Source organism: Zosterops lateralis, assembly GCF_965231275.1.
Source record: "Zosterops lateralis genome assembly, chromosome: 6".
Classification (NCBI taxonomy): Eukaryota; Metazoa; Chordata; class Aves; order Passeriformes; family Zosteropidae; genus Zosterops; species Zosterops lateralis.
Window position 1 is genome coordinate 12,635,342 of NC_139761.1, and position 24,815 is coordinate 12,660,156.

At 41.8% G+C, this 24,815-nt stretch overlaps 1 protein-coding gene across 4 annotated transcripts in view; it reads left to right on the forward strand.

The window, feature by feature from the left end:
- BCL11B (BCL11 transcription factor B) overlaps positions 1 to 24,815 on the forward strand; it is a gene marked incomplete at its 3' end in the record, with an annotated part of 91,762 nt that overhangs the window by 42,391 nt on the left and 24,556 nt on the right. For 2 of the 4 annotated variants that reach the window (XM_083863061.1, XM_083863060.1), the window contains exon 3: positions 471 to 686. The exons of the other annotated variants lie outside the window; for them this stretch is intronic. In XM_083863061.1, the coding sequence (XP_083719187.1) occupies positions 471 to 686 (216 nt within the window). The remainder of the gene's footprint in view (positions 1 to 470; positions 687 to 24,815) is intronic. 4 annotated transcript variants of the gene reach the window in all.

Genomic DNA, 24,815 nt, shown 5'->3' on the forward strand with positions numbered 1-24,815 from the left:
GGCACCTCACTGAAGCCATTTGAGCTCTAAGTCAGCGCACTTTGTCCAGGCTGGTGTGTGGAGCCCGCTTCAGCGGTGGCTCGGCAAAAAGCCTGCCCAGTTTTGTGTCGGCTCAGTGCATTAACACAGCCGTAAAACAATTATCCCCCTTTTGATTTGGTCCCTGAGCAAGCGCTGGTGGCGACGTCCGCCGCCTCTGGCTCTGCTCCGTGCCAGGGCAGGCCATCCCCCACCTTCACCCCCTCCGTGCCCACACAGGCCCTCAGCCTGGGTTTGCAGGTCCTCCAGATCTCTTCTTATTCTTCCCCCCACCCAGCGTGAGCCCACCAGCCTCGGCTGGACCTGGAGAGGGGTTCAGGCCAAGCGTGTTGTGCGTTAGGCAGCCAGCCCCCACTTCGCTTGTTTGATGCCTCCTCTGTCCCTTCAAACTTAGATCCGACTGACAGTTTTTTCTATTGTTTTTTCTCCAGGGCCGTCCAGGCCTGCAAACCTGCCGGGGGCTCCCATAGCTGCCTCCTCCCACCCTCACACATCCGTGATCACGTCACCTCTCCGCGCACTGGCCTCCCTCCCGCCCTGCCTTAGCCTGCCCTGCTGTGGTGCACGTGCAGTCTCAGTTGGCGGGACTCAGACTGAGATTCAGACTGAGACGTCAGGCACATTTGGATGTCATTGTCAGTTGTCAGGTAATAGAAATACTTTTTTTTTTGTTGCTATCTGAAGGTCAGTAGTGCTGCCGAGTGATGTCGTCTTTGCTGTGGGAGACCTGCCTTTGCTGGGTCGCATGGGGAAGGCAGAGAAAATGCCCTAAACCCCTCCACCCCCACTTCCCTTCCTCCTTCCCTCTCCACCCTGGAAGAGGATGGGGAGTGGGAAAAGGCATGCGACTCCCTCCATTTCCTCATCCCTCCTCTCCTGCCTGCCCACCCTCAGTTGTCACCTGCGGCCACTGCTGGGCCGTTTGTGCCATGTTGTGAACAAATGTCTGAGACTCCTTGCAGAATGTGATACCCCAGTATCAAGATTTCATCTCTCTAGGCTGTTTATTTTAAGCTTAATTGGATAACATTTAACATCTGAGGTATTTTATTTCCTTCTTTTTTGCCCTTCCTCCTCAATCATTCATATTAAAGGCTCTCCTCCGCATCCATGTGCACGCAGGATGTATGTGCTCCATGCTGTTTTCTCCCTTGCTTTGAGAAAATGCTCCTTGGTAACTCACCATGCATCCCTGGCCTCTTACCCTATCATTTTTTCTTTTCCTTTATTCCTTTTGGATGCCTGACTTTTATCACCACGAGGAGGGGAAAGTGGTGTGAAAATGAAGGCACACCAGGCTAGCCAAAGAGAACACGGACATATTGTCCCCAGACCCCATCATTTCAGACCCAGTGATATCTTTGAAATCAGTGGGTGTTTCTGAGCATGGCTCAGTTGCAGGGCTTGGTCTATGCTGAACTGTGGGCTGGTGAGGTGAAAATGGGGAGGGTTTAAAAGAAAATACAGATGTGGCAAAATCCACAAATGTTTATGGACTCTCACTGTGGTGGGCCAAACCCCACCGCTCTCATTCATGATAATGTGCATGTAGTTTTAATAAGAGTTCCCTAAATGATGCTGGATAAGTAAAGCGTGAGGATCAGAGGATTCAGAGAGACAGCAATGACTCTCTGGAGTAAAGCCTTTGGGAAATGGCTCCTCATTTCTCCCCTGGAACTGGCAAGGCTTTGTTGTGCTAGCTTTTTCCTTCCACAAGCACTGATACCACTTGTCTACAGTATACTGTATCTCATGCGAATGTTCCTGTACCTCTCTCATTGATGTAATAAAGTGAGATATAAAGTTTTGCAAGGAATTAAAAAATTGTATCTTGGGAACCCTAGGTCTTGAAAGATAAAACATTTTCAGGAGGAGTCTAAGAGTGCTCTGCAGGGTGCTCTGTAGATCCTGGGTGAAGCTCAGGGCACACAGAGAAGGCTGCCGTGCTGCCTGGAAGATGCTCAGCCTGTACCCATCTGCTTCCAGAGGCTGGGTAAATTTTCTATCCAGGCTGCTGTGTGGCAGGGGATGCTGTTTTAACCAAATTCTGCTTCATCATCCTCAGCAGACTGACCAACTGGCCTGAGATGGACATTGAGATAGGCTCTTGCAAATGGTGAGCGTTGGATCAGAAAGTCAGAAAACTTCTCTTCCTTCTCTCCTCCCAGGAACCAGTAAACCAAACCGGAACTGGTCTCATGTTTTGCTGTCCTGTGTCTTCACTGGTGTAGTATGCACGTGCATGCCTTCAGGAGGAGGCATGTAGTTGTAACACTGAACTGGATACCCTGGTTTCCTCTTGCTTCTCATGCCAGCAGCTAGTGGGAATAGAAGCAAGTACACCTAAAAATAGAAAAGGAAGGAAGGAATAACTTATTAAAGAATGTGGGGAAGGTGAGGCTTTTGTACTTTGCGTACTTGGAGTTCTCACTTTGGAGTTCTGTGCTGTGAGTTTTCAGAATTGCCTGTTTGCTGGGAGAGTGATGCCAGCTCTGTGGAGAGGGAGACCTGTTATTGTGGCTTCCTGTAATTACTGCTGCAGTCTGCAACACTTAGAGAATAGGTTTTACCAAAGTGCATGCTACATGTTTATGACAGTAGTTGGTCAAGGTCTGCTTGAAAGAAACATTTTCTTCCCTTGAAAAAGGAGATTATGTTCTACTTAACCCTTTCTTAGCTCCCATAGTATTCACTGTACTTGAGCCTAGGCATGGCTTAAACCCCCCAGTAAGGGTTATGGGGTCTTTCTGTGACCCAAATTGTTTTGTGGAAATGATAGAAAAGTGAGCTCTTTGTGTTGATTAATAATCTAGTGACAATCCTTGCATTGTGCCTGCTTTTTTAATATAGACATTTACAACAGTCACTTGCTCCAGCTTTAGAGATCAGCTTGTCTCTCTGACTTGATTAGCCTTTTATTCTGTCAGCCCTGTTCTTGCTTCTGAGGAATTGGTTACTTCTTTGAACAAAAGCCATCAGCAGTTCCCGCCTCCCCTCATCCTTCATCATTTCTTACCTTTCCTGTTTTTCAGCATTTATTTAATTCAAGACCTGGAGATTTTCCATGCAGTTCTCAAGCAGACTGTGACTCTGATGGCTTGAAGTTGCAGGTACTCCAAAATCTTTGCTGGACACTCACAAATAGGGCTCTCAAGAGTCCCTCACAGCAGTTTGTGCTGGAGAATCCAAATGTCTGGCTGCTGGTGGGATTTGGGGTGCACATGTGTGAAAACTGCATTTGGAAATCTCCGACCTAGATAAGAGTGATTGTCTGGGATGCTGAGTAGTGTTCAGTCATGCACAGAGGAAGTCGTGCTGCCTCATCCAGAGCTGTTAGTGATCTTTAGAAAACGTTCTGCTTATAGTTTCAATCACAGCAAATAGTGCTGGGAGGTCTGCTTGTATGTCCACTGTGCTGCTCAGCCAGTGCTGATCGTGATCCTCTCTGTCTTTGTTTAATTCTTCGTGTTCAGGGCACCCCAGGATGAAGAATTTACAATTAAGGTCCATGTTTTTCATGTGATTTAAAAAAAAATATCTACCACCAGTTCAATCTCTCTCACTCTATTTATTTATTTATATATTTTGCCCCAGAAGCTTTTGTCAGTTGAATTGGGTTCTCCTGTTCAAATGTTTTTAGTGCCTATTTAATTAGAAGTTGGAATAGAGTAATGAAATTCACAGGGTTGTATAGCTTGGATCTAAAATATAAATGGGCAAAGCGTTCATTTTGCTTTACCCCTTGTCAGATTAGGGTGCTTTTTTTGAGCCTGTTTTTTATTTCATTTCAATGAATTGCAACTGCTCAGAGTAACTGTAAAACACACACGGGTTTTTTTTGCATAACAGAGACATGCAAATGATTGTTGAGAGACATAATTATGTAAAGAAAAGTATATGTCTGTGTGCATGCACACATACACCGCAATGCTTTTTGTGGGGCTATTTTTTCACGATACATCTTCATAAGGCTCTTTTTATGATGCTGATTTATTAATATTGTACATTAAGGCTTAAATTGTCAAAGCTGCCTAAGAGATTTGGATGCCCATTTCCCATTAAAGTTAACGAGAAATGAGCATTGAAAATCTCAGCACAGAAGTGCACGGCACTTTACAGTGTGTTCTCCAAAGAAAAAAGTCCCTGCCTTGAAGATACTGTGGTGCAAAAGCCCCAGGAAGAGGATCGTAATCAACATAAGACAAAGGGGATTGTAATGCCGCAGAGAATAATTTATCCCCTGTGCCTGCATTCAGATATATACCTGGTCCAAATTCTTTGGACCTGGGCCTAAGAGTGAGGGTTTTATATACACTGTAAAGATAATTAAATCTGTCCAATGCACATATATTCATCTAACTAGTGAAACTGCTTCCTTCCCACATGTAGGCTGATGGAAGGAGGTGGAAAGCAATTACGATACTTAGTTGCATGTATAAAAACAGCAAGTGGGCATGGACAGCAGTGATTAATGGACAGGGCTGTTAAATTTAAAGTCTAAAACAGAGGAAGGCATGGGGCCATATCTCAGAAGAGAGGAACAAGTTCCTGCTAATTCAAGGAATCAGCTGTGTTAGTCATTAGGACATTCTGAAAATCACAGTCATCTTGTAAAGTTAATACCAATTTACTTGGCTACTGAAATTCTACTTACTGCTTCATTTAACTAGTCTGGTCTTTTCTTGGCAGAGGTTAAGGTGACAGTAAAGATAAAAGCAGTCCCTGTAACTAAATCATAGATTTGAAAAGAATACTTTTTCCTCCATCTATTGTATCACCGTATTCATTTTATGTTGGTTTTATAACTGGAGTCAGCCAATGAGTAGAGCTAGATTAGACCACCCTGCTGTAAAAAGCTTGATGCAATTAATGCAGTCTGTCTAGAAAGAAGTATTATTTCAAAAACTTTTATGTTAATGATATGGTATGCACTCGGCACATTTCTGACTTGAACAAGAAGCAAGCTTTTGTTCACTCCAGACTGGGTTTTATTAACACAGGAGGATCAATGGAAAACAAAACAGTAATCAGAGCAGAGAATACAAACTCACCCAGCAAAAACCTCCTAACTCATCATGTCCCAGGACAATGGCTGATACTCTACTCTTCATTTTTTGCTGAGTGGAGTCTCAAAAAAACCCCAAAAAACAGGTACAAAAAAAAAATTCTCTTCAGCACTCTGTGCTTTTTTGAAAGGAGAAAGAAGAATTTGGTATTAAGTGTTATAGGACAGACAAAGGTCTATAGTTTCCCTGAGACTCTTTATAAATGTATCTTTTCATTTTGCTAGATAAAGAAGAGGTTTGCATAAAATACTGGCTAACATTCAGGAAAGATATCCCTATGAGTCATGGTTATGTGTATTTATTTATTTTAGTGAAATATTTAATGCATTCTATAGTAGAATTGACTTTGTGGACAGTACTTACAGAGTGCAGGGATGTGTGAAAGATGTATACACTAAAAAGAGTAATGCATCAGTCTGAGTGCACGCATCCATCTTTACACCTATCTATCAATCTCTGTGTTCATTCGTCTATCCAAGTATTAAAATCATATGTGACCTGCTGTCTATGCAGCTCCCTGTCTCACTAGATATTAAAATCAGATCCAAACTCAAAATAGGTGATCTAACACAGACTGGTTTTTTGACTGAATGGTGTGTTTGTCAAGAGGCAGCAAAGAGACCTTAAAATTGCAAAGAGGTGACTAAAATGAGGGTGCTGCATGGGGCAGGGTCGCTGGCAATGTGAGCGTGGCTGTGGCTTTGTTCTAGACAGATGGCTGATCACTATAACTTTGTAAATCCTAATTATGCCAAGTTAAGAACCAGCAGGAGCAATAGTGATATTTAAAGGTGCTTTAAAGCGGATGCTTGCCATTTCCAGACATCCTAGGAAAAAAAAGCCCTTAATTGTGATATTAATGGGTGGAACTGAATCTGGTAATCTTGGGACCAGAAGGTTCAAGGCAATGTTTCCTGCAGTAAGGACAATGGTTCCAACATTGAGAGAGTTAACTCAATCGCATACCACTACACCGAGCCCGAGAGTCTGAACTCTTCAAACGCTCCAAATGGAGAGCTAAATCAAAGAATCCTGTTTCAAATCCATCCAAGATGTTGCTGTTTTTCTCCTCTGACAGGAGAAGCATTTGGAAGTGCAGTTTCTTTCTTTTTTTATAGCTGTCTTAAAAAGGAGTTTGGATGTTTAGCACAGCTGGTGCTCATTACATTATGCACTATCAATAAAATAGCATGTGTAATTAATTTTTAATGCAGTGCTGTATGCAGCGCTTTAAAGCAGTTACTGTATGGGGAGAGCCGACACCGGTCACTGACATCAGAAATATTGAAATAGAGGGCTAGATTTTGCATTTTTAAAGGATGTATGTGAGAGCGGGGGAAGGGTAATTCCCAGCCAGCAATTCTCTGGCCACAATCAAATTTAAAAACATAGGAACAAGATAGATGAAGGCGATTTCATAATTTGCTTATTGGAATGAATTAATTTTTGCCCTTTTGGAGTTTGCTGAGTGATGGCTGGATTAAGGGAGGTGACTTCAGAGTATAGGTAGAGACCAGGGGAACACACAGCAGCAGATCCATATTTGTTAAAGCACAAACAGGCTGTGGTGATATCAGGTGGGAGATGAGGCAAAAAGGGAGCTTATGGGAAAGCAAGGAAGGGACATTTCTGTTCTATCTCACTGAACAGGTTTTTTTTTTCATTACAGGGCTTCTTTCTTGTGTCTTGTTTCTCCCATTAGTAATAACCCAATTTTTTTCCCCTTGATCCCCTTGAACATTTGAAAGTACTGGTAGTTTGGAAGGGAGAGAGTAGCTTGGTTACAAGGAGGCACCACTGATGACATGGTTTGTGCTGCTCTGACAGAAGACCCAAATTAGGGTCTTTTTGCATGGCAGTACTTTCCACAACACACAAGCATAAGTGAAGACTGCTTTAATTAGGCACAATAGGAAAGATTTGAGCACCATCATGACTCTCAGCAGCCATTATGTCCAGAGACACCTTTGTTGACTGAAGGAGGAGCAGACCTCTTTTTGGAGTTGTAGTGTGGTGTGTGTCCATGCTCAGCAAAGGCACAGGAATGGCGTTCATGCTTCTGCAGCAGAGTAACTGCCAGGGATGGTTTGCAGGATGAGACCAGACTCTTCCCTGCTGTTTTCCCATCCATTTTCAGACAGTTGAATGCCTCTTGGTGAACACTTCCTAAAAAGAGAAGAAATCAACTGCAGGAAGAGAAGGAAGGAAGCAATCACCTAAAAAGCGACAAAATTAGGGGTGGTGCTTGTCAGGTGCCTTGCCTTTTGGTTGGGCAATGCACCAGCTTCCTAAAAGCTGATTTATTTTTTTTAATTCACGTGCACAAGGCATAAATGTTTATAATTATTCTTTCTTTCTCTCAGCAAATTGCCATTCATTTGTACATAACATATGCTAAACAGTTCACTTGTACAGCCTCACCTGGCATATTCAGGATGGAGTTTCCTCCTGCCCCTTCAGCAGTAGCTTTTTGTCATCACTTTTCTTCTCGCTTTCTGTCAGATTCATGCGGATGTGTTTGTGTGTCTGAGCCAGGAAGTGAATTGGCCCGTTCAGTTTGTGAGAACAGAGATAAATCTCCCATGCACAAATATAATGCTCAGTGTCAAAGGAAGTAGAGCAACCTATGGTGTATGGCGTAGGTAGCTGTGATGAGAACTGCTCTTTAGTTCAGAAGCCAGCATAGGAAAGGTGGAAAGAACAATGAGGTGTTGTACATTTTGTAGTAAATCACTTAATTTTATTTTATTTGTTTTAGAGGAATTGCATAATTTATTCCTGGGGTGGCTCAGGTTTAGGCCAGAGAACTGCAAAAAAATTACCATATGTCCCTTCAGAGCTAATTCAGAGGACCTCTACTCTTTTGCTTTCTGAGTGCTTCATCAAAATCGATGAAAGGAAGGATTCTATGCTCAGATGGGATGCTTTATGTTCCGAATGGGATTTGAGTCAAAGAAGCCATGCTGATGCATCTTGTGTGTGCCCCACTGGGTTCTTGTGTTCTGCATGTTGGTCCTTCTTTCCACTGAGCAGTAAACAGCTGAGCAACTGTTAGCAACATACCTTTTTATGCTGTTTGCCTTCTTTTGGACAGGCTTTTTCCAAGCATTTTTGCAGTACATACATAAAACTGGTAGGCTGGTGTATGGTACATGCCTTTGGTATCTTTATTTTCCTTTTGTTTTTGTCCTTAATCAAGCCATTTCTCTGGGCTCTTGTTCCAGCTAATGGAGCTTGCCCTAGCACAGGCTGGGTAAGCCAGCTTCAGTGAGACACTAAAACATGCACTTGGAAGGAAGCAGGCAAAAATCCCGCATAGAGAAGGCTTGCATTTTTTATGAATTCAGCTGTATGAGTCAGAGGTCCTGGGACTTCAGGAATGAGGTTAATGCAGGCACTAAAGCAAGGAGATGGGGAGACAGTCACTGGAACTGTGCTGTGAAATGGTGCTTTCTAAATTACTGTCTTTGCTATTAATATAAAGGGCCTCTGATTAGAGAAGAGCTCGTTTGCACAACATACCTGCAGCTTTAATTCTTGTTTAAATGTCACCTGGGTATTTGAAGCCAACTGTAAATGTATTATTTTCAGTACATCCCCTTGGCAATGTGAGAGGAGCATCCCATCCTTCCTGTGTGCCAGGCTGTCTCCTTCCATGTCCTGTATTGACCTAGATTACTTCACGTGAGACAGGGATCTAAACCTGATCCTTACCTCTCTTCCACGGCTGCGTGACAAACGTGGAGCTCCCAGGGTGTGCTGTACCATGCCAACAGTCCACTGAGAGATGGGTTAGGGGCTGCCTAGGGATGCTTGGCTGAGCATATTCCTGTGAGGTGTTTTTTGAGTTCAGTGGTGTTATACTGTTGCCAGCTGTGAACATGGTCTGTGGAATTTCAGGATGTACAGAGATTTAAGTAAGGGTCTGAGTGTTTTTGGGAAATTCATATAATTTAAAACCGTCCATGGTGATGAGAGTAAAACCCCAAAAATCATGGAATCTTGTAAGGTCTCAGTATAGCATCAGTGCCTTCTGCCTGCAGGGGAATTATTTTTTTCAGTTTGCATCTTTTAACAGAGTTTTTGGTTATTTTTTTCATCCTTTCTGGTTGAATAGGGAGAGAGTAAGTTAATTTAATAGGGTGCAGACAGGCTTATAATGTGAACTATGTCCAAAAATTAGATCTGAATGTTCATGGATTGATTAATCCAAATCCTTTATAAAAATGTGTGAACTGTTGATTAAACTGGGAACAGAACCATTGTGGACATACAGTGAGTACAAGACTAGTGAGTAACTTTGCCTTCCTGTAAAACCTAATTCAAAACCCATCAATCTTTCTGTACTTTTTTTGTTTTCTCTTCAAATTGAACTGATTTCTCTACTGCAAATTTGAGGTAGAATCTTAAAAGCTCCACAGTATATTGAAAGTGAAAACACTTCACTAATATTATCAATAGATACATATAACAGTTGTAAAACAATCCTGTGAGATTGCTATAAACTCCTTCCCCAATTTCCTTCACACTTTCCCTGCCCATTTTCCATGAAGAGTGCTGTGAAAGCTGCATCCATGCTGCCCCTGCCTCTATCACCACTGTCACTGTTCATTAGTGCAGTTGAGTACACTCATAAATGTCTGAGCTCTTCCCATATTTAGAGCTCTCTAGCCAGCAAATCTTCCCTTCTGCTCTTCCTTTTTGAGAAAAAACCCAGCGGTCAGGGTTTGAGGTGGGCACTTGAGATATAATTTTAATTCAGTGACCTGGTATCATCCAGAGCTGTAAGGGAGAGCAAGAGTGTGGGAGATAGTACCATCACTGCTTAAATAATCTGCTCCTTGTCCTTTCTGTCTAAGTTTGTCAGGCTGTGTCTTGTGATTGTAAACTGAGATTTCTTAAATTTGTATTCTCCTTAATAGGTAAAGATGAGCGAAAGCTGTTTTTCACTTTCTCCTCACTCTCTCTTCACAGATGTCTTTGCTCTCTGGGACTGGCTGGCACTGCTGGGGAGGTATTTCCCAGGGGATTTCATTGCCCTAGGGTTAGATTTCTCCATCTACACAGCAGCATGGAGCTGGGTTGCATATAGCTCCCTCCCAGCAAGTCTCAGTGAGTCACCATCCTGCTTGCTGGCTGTCTGATGAGAACAGGATGCTCTGTCCCAGGCCACCCTGTCCACGGAGCTTCTGCCCATCTGCACCTTTCCCTTTCCCTAATCTGCCCTAAACATTAATATTTCTTTTTTATTTTATATATAACATTTCAGTTTTTCTATCAGGTAGGTCCTTCATTCACTGCTGTCACTGCCAGTGGTCCCTAAAGTCATTACAACACTTTTTCTAAAACACAAGTCCAAAGTGAAATTGTTCTTTTTAGTAGTCTTTTTTTTTTTTTAACTTCACATTTTTTAAAATGGAAATGACTGCTGAAAATAAACACAGTTTTCAATGTACAGACTTACTGAGCCAGCATGAATTTCCTTAATAAGCTGGGGTATATGTGTGTGCGTGCACGTGTGTGTTTTCCCCCCTTAGACCTTGGAATAAGAGTGCTGTCTCTTTAAATCCTAACTCAAACTTTACTGGCGATTTTACAGAGCCTGGTTTCATTTATAGTGGAGCCAGACTTGCTGTGTGAGAGCCGTCCGCATGCTGGAATTAGTCTTAAGCTCGCTTCTGTGGCGTTGCCAAATTCCATGTTTGTGTTTTATTTAGAATTCTTTTCACGGCCAGTCGAATCTGTTCAGGCACACATAGGCAGTGTTGCGCCCCATGGAGAAAATAAGCAAGTTTGCGTTTTCTTTGGCATAGGCCATGGCCACAAAAGACTGCGGTCTAAAGAAACATTTTTTAAAAGCTATTTTAACCCATAACAGATGTATAAAGTAGGCACACACATGCCAGCTTCCTTAGTTTTAATTAAAAAATAATTATGGCTTTAATGGGATGCTAGTGACAAATTTGGATGAATGGTGGGTGACATTATCTCAAGGCTTGCTTCAACTTATAAATTAGTGCATTTCTCTTGGCCAGTGGTACAGATGAAATTAAATGAAGAAGCAGATTAATATTTCTTAAAGTTACATTGAACCAAATGAAAAATCCAATCAAATAAAAAAAAGTGGTCCCTTCCTCCCTCTCTTCCTCAGATCTCCATTTGCATGAGATCACAGAACACAGAGGAAAGGTTATTTTCTCTGGCTGATAATTGATCTGGCCAACGATAAACTGGACTTAGGTTTTGAAGGTGCCTGTCACTTTCATAATTTTGCATTGGTAGCCATATTGCCAAATTACTGTGATTAATATCAACAGGTGCTTCCATTTATAACCACATCTAACCAGCTAACACGGTACCTTCAAGCCAGGAAGTCTTAAATATAAACCCAACCCTACATCTTGCATGTTGCAATGGTTCTCTCTCCATACCTTGGCTAACTGGTGGTGATGCTGGCTGTGATTTCTCACTTCTTTAGGCTATTTTCAATTTGAGGCTTTTAAGGCTCACCAGAACTGGGCTAGATGCACAGGCTTGCTCAGGTAGCAACAGTTTATATTTATGAAGAAATAAACAAAGGAGTAATAAACATGTAATGAGCTAACCCCAGATGGTATCTCTGCTGTTATTAGTCAGGTGTATGTAGAGTTGAGGAAAGGAGATTGAAAGATCAGCATGAGTAGCTCTGGATATTGAAGGAGAGGTTGGATGCACTCACTAGAAAAAGTGTCTTCCTCCTTCCCATGCATCCCACCCATGGACACCCTGAACAGATGCTGAGAACAAAGGCGATAAAGCAGCACAGCTTTTCAAGGCATGCAGCAGAATCACATTTCCTCCAGACCTGCTTGTCCCACCCTAGTGCTCTCCAGCAGCAAAGGCAGCCCAGCGTGGGATGGGGCTTTCTGGATGAGAGCAGATGATCGGCTTTACGATCTATGGCACCAGCAGATGAGGATCATTTTGGTTTTGGATGGCAAAACCCTGTTTCCTGTTCTCCAACATATTCTTTCATGAAACTTCTCATCTGCTTAACATTTAACACCCATTGTAAAAGACAACGCTGGAATGCTGCTGCTCTATGTAATCTAGATGGTGGGAACTCTTCTTCACTTGGGCAGTGCTAGTTTTTCTCTAATGAACATGTTGAAATATTTCCTTAGTAAAAAATAAAACCAGCTTTTGGAAAAAACCAGATTAAGGAAGGAGAGAGAGAGAGAGAGAGTATCAGGTGCTTGGTGGATGGCTGTGCACCTTCCCCATGATCAGTCCATTCATCTTGTGGCTTACAAACGTTTTGCTACTAATTTCCATGCAAATGTGGCAGTCCCCCACCTTGCTTGCTTAAAGCTATCTGCTGTGTTAAGCTGGGGAAATCCAGCAAGAGGAAGCTTCTCTGCTTGGTTTGAGCCAAATCTATAGAATTTGAGCTCTTCAGGGCAATCCATGTGATCCCTCGGGGATGGCAGTGTCTCCTCTTGGTGTGCACGATGTCCATTGCCTGAAGCTGAACCAAGCCAATCTCTCTAAAGATAGAATTCTACTAGGCTTTGTTTAACTGTAGCAAAAGAAAGATTTTCCTTTGTCAATTGAATGAGAATTTCTGTGGTAACATTTCCCTGAGCTCGAATTCCTCATGAGTGAAAATGAAGCTCCAGCATTAAAAACATGAGTCATGCAGTGCACATGAGACTAATTTTTGCATTCCTGGAATTTTTGGAAGGGAAACATTACATTCATGATAATCCTTTCAATTATACCTTATTGCTAAAATAATCCATAAGGCATTCTGCAGTAGAGCCCTCTGCTATTTGGTTACAGTTGAGGCTTTGAAAATAGCACCTGAAAGCTTTTAGACTCCTGTGTGTCAGTATCTTAATTTTCTTTTTATGTTGATGCACACAGGATGGTCTGCCATCCTTTTTATTTACTCCTTAGAATTTTTTTTTTGTTTAATAAATAAGGCTAATTTGATTTGTTCTGATCTGTCTCAAGTATCTAATTGCTGCTGTAGAGAATGATTAATGTCCAGTTGAAAGGATTCCATATCTATAAATGAGAAGTGAAAGCAGATGTTAGTTTGATGAACGTGTGCTGCCCATTCCTTGCCTGCACTGGCTCAGAGAGAAAGCTGCTGAGAGACTGCTATCTATCAAAAGAGAGATGTTAGATGCCAAACACAGTTCAGAGTCACATACCTATCATGAGCAGAGTGAACAGTTAGTAAATAAAATATCCCAGGTAGGTTTTTCTCTGCTTGTGAAATATCTATACACAAGACAGTGTTATCTTCAAATGGTCAGAAGTACTTGACAAACTCCAGTTCAGGGGGAGTCACTGTGAATTGATGACAAGAAGGACTTTGTCTCTGAGTTTTCACTCAGGGAGTAGTGCTGCTATATTGTCCAAGGGCTGGTAAGTTCAGTTTCTAGTGCATTGTGTGCACAGTGCTGATTCTGAAGTTAACTCCAGCCCTGAAAAACCACCCGACAAAACCAAACCAAAGCTGATACTGGTGTCTTTGCTGTTGGTGGTCTGGCTAGGTGCTCAGGCATTTCTGGCAAGCCAGGCCAAATGCTTTTCAGAGTTTGCTAGCTTGAGCTCATGCAGATCTGTGGAGAGCAGACAGCAAAAGACTAAAAATACCTGGGCACAAGATCAGGTTTTGTATCATCCGGGCAACTTTGATGTGCACTGCACACAGTAAGTGCAACAGCTTTTTAGAAAAAAGCAGGTACAGACAGATTCTTTTTGCATGGGCCCTTGAGTTTAGTAAAGATACTTTACAGCCCTTTCACAAGTTGTGCTCTCTTGTGTTCCCTGGGCTGCTGGAGTTCACCTTCCTAGCCCCACTGTGTAAGAGCAGGTTAGTGGCCAGTGCACAGAGGAGGAGACATTTTGGCCAAGGGCAGGAAATTCTGATAATGCAGTGGGACGGTGAGTGTTTCCAAAAAAACAGAGAGTGCTTTCTTTGTAAAGCCTCTTTTAAAAATATTCCCAGTAGTTTTAAAATGCTCACCAGTATTACTGTGAGCTATAGAAAAACATAACAGATTTAGTGATTTAGTCACTTTGATTTTTGTGTGTGTGTGTGTGAAATAGCTTTGGCATTTTTACTGTTTGTTAAATTGCTATTCAGGTAATGTCTGTGACAAGAAAACTATTTCACAGATGGACAAACGGAGATGTAAAGACCAACATAACTCTTCCTTGATGTCGATAAATCAGGCTGACCTGGGATGTGTGTATGGCAGGAAAGAGAGAGAGGAGGGAAGACGGAGGGTACAAAGGACAGAGAAAGGATTTGGAGTCGTGGAGAAGGACAGGTACTGGCATCCCAGAGCTCTGTCTTATGTCAGCTTTTTGTACTGTAGTCATGTCAAAATTACAGCAAAAAAGAATACTTCCAGTATGACCTCCTGTTCCCCTGGAACCTCAGTGGGGCTCTACATACAGCAGCCACGTGATAACAGAGAAGATAGTCTTTTTTCAAGCTGTTTTTTTCATTTGGGATGTAACTATAAAAACAGTAATTCCAAATATAACTTTTATGTTTTGTTTGTTTGTTTGTTTGTTTTTTAAGGCAGTACTGATCTGAGCAGTGAGACTTTTTCAGTTAAAGTAACTATACTTTACTGGTGTAAAACCTGGCCATTCAGATTGCTCTGGATGACTTTCCCTGACCAATATCTACCTGACTGTGCTATGATGTCAACAATTTCCGGCTGATATATCTTAGAAATGATTGGAAATCAGAAAGTGGACCAAAATAAAGTAAATGGTAACTCTCTCCCTATTAGGTAGGACATACTTTCCAGTTACTAAAAAATGAGATCTGCTTTTTGTCTTCCTTTACTTCTCTTACTTTCTCCACCTTCTTCTTAGCTTTTATTTTCTTATAGGGAGGAAATGGAATTGGTGCACATATGACTATCCTAAATTAGGCTGGTGAGTTATTCATGTTGCTGATATCATTATTGGTCACCCTGAAGTGCATGGCAAACTTCATTATTTGGAGAAGAGTCAGGACTGAAGTCAAGAAATGGAGCACAGCTGACCATGTAGTCAGCAATATATGTTGCAATTTCTTTTTATCTGGTCTCCTGTCTGATTGCTCCTACATCTTTGTGTGGAGTACAAGAAAATATCTTTAAGAAAAGGGAGATATCTTTTATAACATGGTGACTCCTCACTGCAATGAACTCAGCCTGCAGAATGAGCTGTGAGTGTGTAATTTTTGCGGGACAGGGCTTGTCTGCAGTATTTTATTGTTTCTGGAAGTGGTCACTGAGCAAGTACACATGTGCTATGAGTAAGTATTGGTTTTCTCTGGCTGCTTCTTAGCAGATTTTCCTCTGAATAAAGGTGTGCCTGGCCCTGGGCAAATTGTGGAACTCCCTCATGTTGACAGTGGGAAGGTGTAATAGGGTTGGGAACTTCACATGTGCTCATAGCTCAGTTCACACCTCAGGCTTAGCATCAGGAATCTCATGTTTGCTCTGCATGGACAAATACTCTGTTGGCCTTACACAACTGCAGGCATGGCTGTAAGGTTTAATCATGCATCTAAAATCAAAGGAAAACACCGCACAGGGAGTGTTCCTTGGAAAATGCAGCTTTAGGAGTACAACAACAGGCTCTCTTTACACATGGGAGAAAATAGAACATTTTTGTCTAGGCATCCCCAGTGATCCCAATGTAAGGACCATGTATCTGGTTAAAATAGGAAAATCCAAGTTGAAAAACATTGTGAGAGAATTTGAGAATTTACTGTGTTCTTTTATTGTTGCCAAGTGCAAAGCTTTGATAAGAGAAGAAGATTCTTGCATTTCCTGTCCTATTCCCTATAATTTGGGAAATCTATATCCAAGCCTTTGTTGAATTTTCCCCGTGGTCTTGGAAAAGTTCTTTGATTTCTCCATGGGAAGCCTCCTACTTCCCTAAGGAATTCCAACTCTGCACTCTTGGATGGGCATATTATGAGGATAAAGATGTGGAAGTTTCTGAGGTGCTTAAATACTAAAATAAATAAAAGCTACTGAAGTATATAAAATGAGTGCAAATAATTTAGGCCAATTTTTTGATGAATTGCTTGTCCAGGGTTTTATTGGATGTGATGTAAATGAGTCTGAGGGCCATTGATAGTGATTGATGTTTATCCAACTGTTACTGTGTTTAAAATAGTCACAAATATATAAGAGGTACTGCTGTTACTCCTCTCTGTGGAAACAGTGGATGAAATTGTGCTCTCAGGTACAGCAGCTCAAGACCATTGCAAATTAAGCCACTGGAAATCAATGGGGTTGCACATTTGTGACTGAGATCGGAATTTGCCTTGGCCGTGCGAGGTGTTCTGTGTGTTAATTCTTGCATCTGAAACTGGAAGAAATGGCTTTTTTATTACAGCAGTGCTTGAAGAGACCCCAGGAAAGTGAGATGTATATATTAGAGGCTGCCAACAGCTAGTGGCAGTTTCGGCCTAATAAACTGGAAGTAAATAACTTGGTGATTAGCTGGAATTGGCAGGCCACTTAAACACAGCACTGACTGGTTACATGGTTTTCCCTGTTCACACCTTAATGCTATATAACAGCATGGATGGATGTCTGGAGGATAGATGGCCCTTAGAAAAACTTGTTCTGAATCTTGACACTTCTATTCGTAAATAATCTTAATGATAACAACAACAACAACAGCAACAACAATAACAAGAAGTACTTAGCTAGAACTTTTCATTCCAAGGAGCTCAGAGCACTTCTAATTTGAAGAGTGAGCAAACAATAAACAGTGAAATCCAAGTCATTACAGCAGGGGTAGTTTTGTAGTTCAAGGGATGAACTAGGAAGACAGTGATAACTGGGTTTTTTTGCTGCTGCCCCCACCACACCATCTCTCTGTGAACTGTGGCTGCAGTGGGGATGTGTGAGGCTTAATCTCAGGCAAACAGTTTTGTGGATAAAGCAAGCAGTGCAAGAACCTTAACAGGATTATTGTGAATAGACTTGTATGTTCAGAGAAATTGAACCCATGGAGATACACTCTAAGAAGAAATATGATCAAATAGTGAGGGAATAAATGAACTCTTTCAGGGCAGGACAGAGATGAAGTCCGTGGAAGTTATCTGGAGAATCAGTTGCTATTGATTCATGAAGCATTAGGTCAGGTTGCTTGCCCCCTGACTGCTGTTAAGTTGTATTTCAGGAGACAACAGGGCATTTTGGCAAGGGCAGTAAGAAAAATTCTGGCACAGTCCATTCATTTTTGCAATTGCCATGCTTTTCTCTCACTTCTCTCACTTACATCTTTTGTACCATAAGAGAAGATTCTGATGCAGTTGTCATTTGCCACCTTTCTGAATCCTACTTTATGTTCTAATGCACAGGCTTGCTTTAACATTTTGTTTCTCTACTGGATTACTTTACTTTTTTATTTGTAGTCCTGAAGTTTCTGCTGCAAAGAGGAATTACCCTCCTCTGTGCAATAAAATGGTCAGGCTGGGTTAGCATTGTGTTCCCAAAGAGAAAGGATAAAAAATACTCAAATCATGCCAGATTCCCTTGCAGAATTAATACTTACAATATTGTGTCATTCCTGCAGCCTCTTTTTTTTCAGTTACCCATCCCTCTTAGTCATATCATTAGTCATTATTTTTGGAAAGGGGTGTAGCAATCTGGTTTGATTGGAAAGTAGCAGGGTAAAGTGTCCAGCTTTGTTACTTATAGTGGTCATCACATTGACATGTAGATTTCTAAGGGTTTAGGCTATAGGTCAGAAAGTGTAGTGGTTCTTGATTGCCCTGCTCTCTGGAGTATAGAATTTTGGTGGTTTAGAAGCAGAGCGATAATCCTTAAAAATGCTGCAACTTGCCTGAGATTGTGTAGCATAGTTCATCTTTGTGGTTTCTTCTAATCAGCCCTCACAGGTGTGTATGACCATTTTACAGCCAGGGAAAAAAACAGAGGGCTTGGGCACAAGCTTGGTTAATAAGTTCCCAGCCTCTAGAAATCTGGTCTGATCACGTTGCTACATGAACAAAAGGCATAAAATGAATTTACTGTTGAAAGTGGTTTGCTTTGGGTTTGGATTAGGCCCATAATCCAGGTCAGCAGTCATCAAATTATCTTGCAGAAGGTAAGAGTATTTTGGCCCAAGGTAGTCAGAATTGAAATGCATGACAGCTGTACATCTACAATTCTTGCTTAGGTATGGAGATAACTGGAACATTTTGGATCAAATCATAGGTTTTAACTTTTACTGTAATTTAGAACATGAGAAATTAAAAAAAAAATAATAATTAAACAAAGGGGACCTGAAAGATTTAAATGCAATTAATTTTATTTTGTTGAGATTAAGTACTTAATACCTGGAGCTGCTAAGAAGGCAAACCAGGGCTGGCTCTGGAGTGTGAGTCTCCAGGTTTTGAAGAAGCCAAGAACCCATAATGGCTGCTTTATGTGAGTTTTCTTCATTTCTTCACCCTCCTGGGCGAGAGTCAGGTCTGTGTGAAGGTAGGTGTGCTCAGTGTTTTGCAAGCAGACATGAGCTTGCTCTGCCCATGCTTGAAGCCAACTGGAGCCCAGCCAAGCCCCAGCGGAAGCTGTACAGCTGCCTGAGCGAGGATGTCGAGCCCCAGCCCCGTTCCTCTGCAGGGCTGCAGCTCAGGTTTGGGGTTGTACTAACCACAGCTACAGGTCCTCTGCATTGGTGCTGGCTTGTGCCTGGCCAGGCTGGAGTGCAGGCAGGGGAAGCCTTTGTCAGCCTGCCAGGTGCCGTGTAGACATACCCTTCCTCACCCTAGGTAGCAGTTTCTCAGGCACTTAATTTTCGTTGAAGTCAGCATGAGCAAACGTTAGTCATCTTGAGTAGGGGTTGCCAAAGGAGGTCCTTTGTGTAACACATGAATTTAGCAATGTGGGCACTGACTTTGCATTACTAATGTTTGGTCTGCTTTCTCCCAGGCCTTTCCATTTTCTTGGTCGCTGTCAACCCCCTTTCCTGCCGGCTGCTCCAGCTCTGTAATTGCATGTGACTGCAGTGATACAATTGTCAGCCCTGAAGAAGTCTCTAGATTTTATTGCTACCCTCCCTCAGGCGATGCAGTTTACCACCAGCCCTGAGAGGCTGGTTTGGAGTCTCTTGAAGTTGTTGAGATCTCGATAGTGCTTTATGGTGATATTGCCCTCTCTCCTCACCTTGAAGAAGGGAGTGGTGATTTAGCCAGAAGCGAACAAGTGACTTCAGCAAGCTGGTGCTTCTTCCCTAGGGAATATAATAAAAGTTTCACCCTACAGGGTACAAACTATGCTTTGCCAAGTAAAAACAAAGAGTAAAGAAGAAATTGGTGTTGGCTCACGTTTCCAAGTTATCTGAGCTTTGATTGGTCTCTGTAATTCAAGGAATTATAGATGTGTATTTTATGTTTCCTATCTGTTACTAATTCATTAATATTCCTTCCTTGGCTTCTTGCTGTGGAAACCTGTACTTCATAGTGGTATAAAAGCTTGAAATTGCCCAGAAAAAATTAATCTTCTTTCACTTTTTCAGGTATTAGCAGTAGTGTCCTGAAAAAACCCCACATGATCTACGTATGAAACTGTGGTCTGTTAAACCCACCAGAAACTTCATGGTGACTTCTGTAGGTTTTTCATAAGGATTTGCATCCTAAGAATTGAAAATAGCAAATGTTCACGTAGCAAAATTATTAAAGTCTGAAACTGAGGGGTTTTCCCTACTGGAATGAAATCCAAATGTAGAGATTTCTGAGAAATTAAGCTTTGTTCTCAGTTTGTTAGGTGAACACGCAGTATTTTATATCTGTCGACTTCTGGTTAAGTCCCAATAGTATTTCAGCATTTTTCTCTCACATGATTTGTAGTCTGAAAAGAAGAGTTGAATATGGGGCTCAGGACCACTTAGCTACTCTCTCTCTCAGTCTTTCTGAAGCGAAATTTCACTGAAACTCAGCTCTTAATACAGTTCATATTAGCTGTCAAGAATCTTTGGTAAAAATGTTCTGAGCAGCTCTAGTTCATTGTCTTCTAACTTGTTTTAACTTTAACCATGGTCAGATCTGTAAGATAGGATCTGTGGTGTAGGATCTGAAAAGAAGTGGGCTTTACATATTGACTAAATTGCTTGGCTGGTATGATTATCATCAAAGAGCTTTTTTAATGTGATAGACATAAGAAAAGCCTTCCAATTGTCTCTTTTATGCAAAGAGCTTTTTTAACGTGATAGACATAAGAAAAGCCTTCCAATTGTCTCTTCCATGTCCTGAGTATCCCAGCTAGATTACAAATGGGATATGAAAGTCCAGGCATGGGTCACTCAGCCCTGGGGTATTATGGATGCCCTCTTAGATCTGTGTGGAAAGCAGTGGAAACATACCTTGTAGGGTGGATGCACTTCACAGTTGGAGAGAGGTAACCCAGTTTGTCAGCTATCACAAAACACTCATTTCATTTCCATTGCTACAGTTTTGTCTAGAACTGTTCAAGCCCTGCAGGGTCCAGTTCACAAGGTTTATGTGAACTGAACCTTGCTCTCAGGTTGAGGAAGGGTGGGTGGAGAAACAAACCTTTCAAGATTGCTTAGAGGGATGAATCTGAGAAATTCACACCTTCAGAACTCCTCATCATCTTCCTCTACTCACATGAACACTGAGCCCTTTTGTACTCTTCTCAGGACTTTGAAGTGATCCTGGTAATATTTTCCCTCTACTTGTGTTTCTGTCTTTCTTTGCTGAGTCACTCACACACTGTACAGTACAGTACAGCTTTCCTTCGAGGCCCTGGGTGCTGCCACTAATTAGCTCGTGCATTGCTATAATGTGCATTCAAGATCTGCCCCATGCTGTAGGTTACCTCGCTGGTGGTTTGATCTTCTCTTGGTAATTCACATGTGGAATCTGTCTCTCTACCCACATCTATGAGAAGTGTGGATTATATTTTGTAGAAAATACAGGATACAGTTCTGCTCAAGCTACTGAGAATACTGACCATTGTTATATTGTGGCTCATTAGGGTTAATTGCAGCAGGATCCATTCAGGCAAAAAAACCTCAGACTAAAATCCAATAGGCAAAATCTTATTAATGTTGCATACCGTTGATGTGGCACATGCAAGGACTTAGTAGCATTTTTAACTCACAGCTGTGCCCCTATCAGTGTCCCCTTCTATAACATTCATAATAATTTCCAAATTCATTTCAGAGTTTTGGCTGTTTTCTGTTCTTGCTTACATCCAGTTGATTACCGGGAATTAAATTCTTGTAATGGCAAAACATCTCAAAGATGAGATAATAAAATAACAGGATTTTGTGTATGCTTCTAATTACCTTAATGAGTTTATATATTTTTACTTTGGCTGTAGAGATGTTTTAATGTGGCTCCTCTACTTGGCACAAAGTAATTCCCTTTCTTGCTACTTCCTGTAGGTATCCTAGGAAGAAATAATCCAAATCTGTAGAGTGTTTTAGCTGCGTGGTCCAGCTCACTTTTCTCACAGTGACAGTATAATTTCTCTGTTTAAGTGCAGTACAGAACATGTGGCTTAGAACATGTGGATTTTGGTGAAAGACAAAGAGATCCCCTCTCCCTTGATGCTAAAAATAGCAGTAGCACTGAGCAGTCAAAATATTTCAGTCTCTCGTTCTAACTCTATTTGAGAGCGCCTGTGTTTCATGTCCTGTTATCGTTGCAGCAAAGAATCCCCCATGCTTGATAGCTTTTTTTGGTGCTTTTTGCAAAGATGAGAGTGAAGAAGTAAGGGGGAGCTCTTCCACAACAAATATCGCTGCATGCGCTGGGATCTTTTGGAAAGAAACCATTTTTATTTTTAAAATTTATATTCCAACAGTCCTTATTATTAAGATATTCATTCTTATAAAGGGATGTTAAATAATTAAGCCTGTGGAAGGGGCAACATCAACAAATGCTGGAATATATTTAAATAATGAAGAACATCTTTAATTTGTACATGTAAAATAATTGTGGGCCGATGGCAGGTTAAGCATTCATATTTATTAAAATGTACTTGCCTCTGCTTTAGAGGAAGGAGGTTGTCGTTTCATATACTCTCCTTCAGCCTGAGCCACTTCAAGACTTCCTTCTCTTCAGTCAAAAAGAATCAATTATGCATTGTGGTTACTTTCCCCCAAAATACTTTGATTGCCTCATTTTTTTAGCTGAGAGCACTCAAGTCGTTCCTCTTCATACAGGAGGGAAGAGGGGTGTGGAAATTACCCAGTCTGTAGCCAAATAACCTGGCCTTTAGTGAGGATTCCTAGTGATTCAGAATATTGACAGCAATCAGGAGTCTCAGGCTGTTGAAACTTCCCCTCTAATTGAACTGGGAAAGGTAAACCAGTTTCAGTGCTCCGCACGCTGTAATTGCAATAATTTAATTTAGCTATTTAACCTGTAATTCAGTGGTATTTATTAAAGAGCATAGGAGAAAATGAGGCCATTAGGAGCCAGAGATGAATACATTGAAATGAAAATGAACACTTCTAACTGCTAGTTGACCTTCGTTTTGTAGCAGTTTTTATTAGGCTGGTCACGGTAATTACTGGGACGTGAATCACGAAGAAAAGTGAATAATTCTGTAATGAACATTTTTATTCATTATCTCACATTTTCAGGAATCAGAAAAGTATCGTGTAAAAGTATCTTCAGTGTTCTCCTTTTGTTTGTTTTTCGACAAATAATGGTTTGTGGACAATAGCCCGGTGCAAAACATCGCTCCAGAGTGAGAATTTGAGTCAGGCTGAATTGATGGGCCTGCAGCATTCTGAACGCAGCATGCACGACTGTAGAACATGCTCAGGGAGACTGAGAGGTTTGTAAATCATGCAGAAATCATATTAGTAAACACAGGACATGCTGGTCACCCCTGTTAACACTTAGGAGGGCACGTATTGGGTCAAGATCTGAAGTATTGAAACTTCCCAGTGATTTGTACTGGGCTTTCTGGGCTTGAGTTCTTTTACCCTGGCTCCTGCCATGGGGCAGTCCTTTTAGGAAGGGGTCTTTCTGACTATCAGTGACCTGTTTTGGGGAGCACAGGCAGCATCTGTGGAGGCTTCCAGCTGGTTTCTGTAAGACAGGAGTGAGGCAGCTCCCAACACCACTGTGTGAGCAACAGAGCATCCTCCATTCTTCTTCTGCTTTAGCCCACTCCAGCATTTCCCACTCCAGACTAGCTCTGGAGCTGCCTTCCCAGGGTTTGCCTCAGAGGAGAAAGGGTAGAGGAGAGCAGGAGTGGGTGGCTCTGCTGCTTGCATGGCTGCTCTAGGACTGGCATCTCGTTGGGGATCAGGGGAGTGGATCAGCACCCTGTGGGTGGTGGGAGCCCTGGTGCTGCCCGGCATGGGCGCCTGTGTGCCTTGTCACACGGGCTGCTGGGCCTCCTGCCACCACAGCCCTGCCAGCCCTGTGAGTTCATTAAATCTGCTTCTTTGCTGCAGCAAATTGTTCTGAGTTAGTGCCTCAGCAAGGAAGAGAATGGGCAGTGCTTTGGCGGTTGTGCTATAGTTGGTTCTCTGTTCTCTGCTCTTGAGCACTCTCGTGTACTGTTCTTTTTATCCCTCTTGTTTTCTTACTAGTTTGATTAAAGTAAGCCTCCATAAGGACATGGCCTCCTTCACTCCCGTAGTTCACAAGATCTGGAGGGAGTTTTAATTTGGTTTTATGTCTTTATTTATTTTTTTAAACAATTTAAAAAGAAATCTCTCTAGTTTTGTAAATTACTGCCTGATACAATGAGGTGTAAGTTCAGAGAGACCAGTGTGGTGAGCACGATTACTACCCAAATCCCTGCACCTTATTTACACCATTCACAGCCACAGAAGTCTAACATGGATGAAGAGAGTGAATTTATTGATTGTAACTATTCACCCTGAAGAGGTTCTTAATAGTTCTTGGTTTGAAGCTTTTTGTGCTGGAGATGATTTCTGCTATGCATTCTTTTTTTCTATTTAAAAGTGGCCAATAAACCTACACTAAGAAGCAGTGATTAAAAACTCTATCTGCACTGACCTCTTAATTTCCTGAAGTGTATGTTTTCTTACTTGAAACTGTTCTTCAGCCTGACTTTGAAAAGGAAGATAGGTCTCATTTAGCTTTAAAGTGTCCCTGTGATGCACATTCCCAAAATAGTTTTCCTAATTTCTTTTGCTGTCTTTGCTTTAAGGCAGATCTCAGTCCCTCTGGCAAATCTCTCACTGGGACTGACATTGTCTTGAGGTTTGGTATTCAAATGGCTGAGGCTATATTGTGTGGGTTTAAGGTGGTAAAAAACAATGGAGTTGTAAGTGGTAAGATGTGAATACTTTCAACATTCACCTGGGGTCAGAAATTGAATGTAACTTAAAACCTGAGGTTGGAGCCCTAATGTGCTTGCTTATGGAGAGGCACCAAGGAGCTGGGCTGAAGAAAAGGAATGTGATGTTTTCCAGCTGACTGATTTTCCTGCCATATCCCGTTATCTGTAAGCTGCCTTTTACTGTTCAGCCCAGAGTCCCAAACTGGTAAAGCTGCCACTGTTTGCACCAATTTTCTCTACCTGATACTGATTGAAACTCTATGTCACCAAAGAGTCTAGCCTCTTTACTTTCTGAGGATTGGAAAGCACTCACTTCCCTAGGAATTTGGCAGTGTGATCTTAGGGTGGCTTGCCAAGCCTTTTGTGGGGGGTTTAGTTACCTATGACT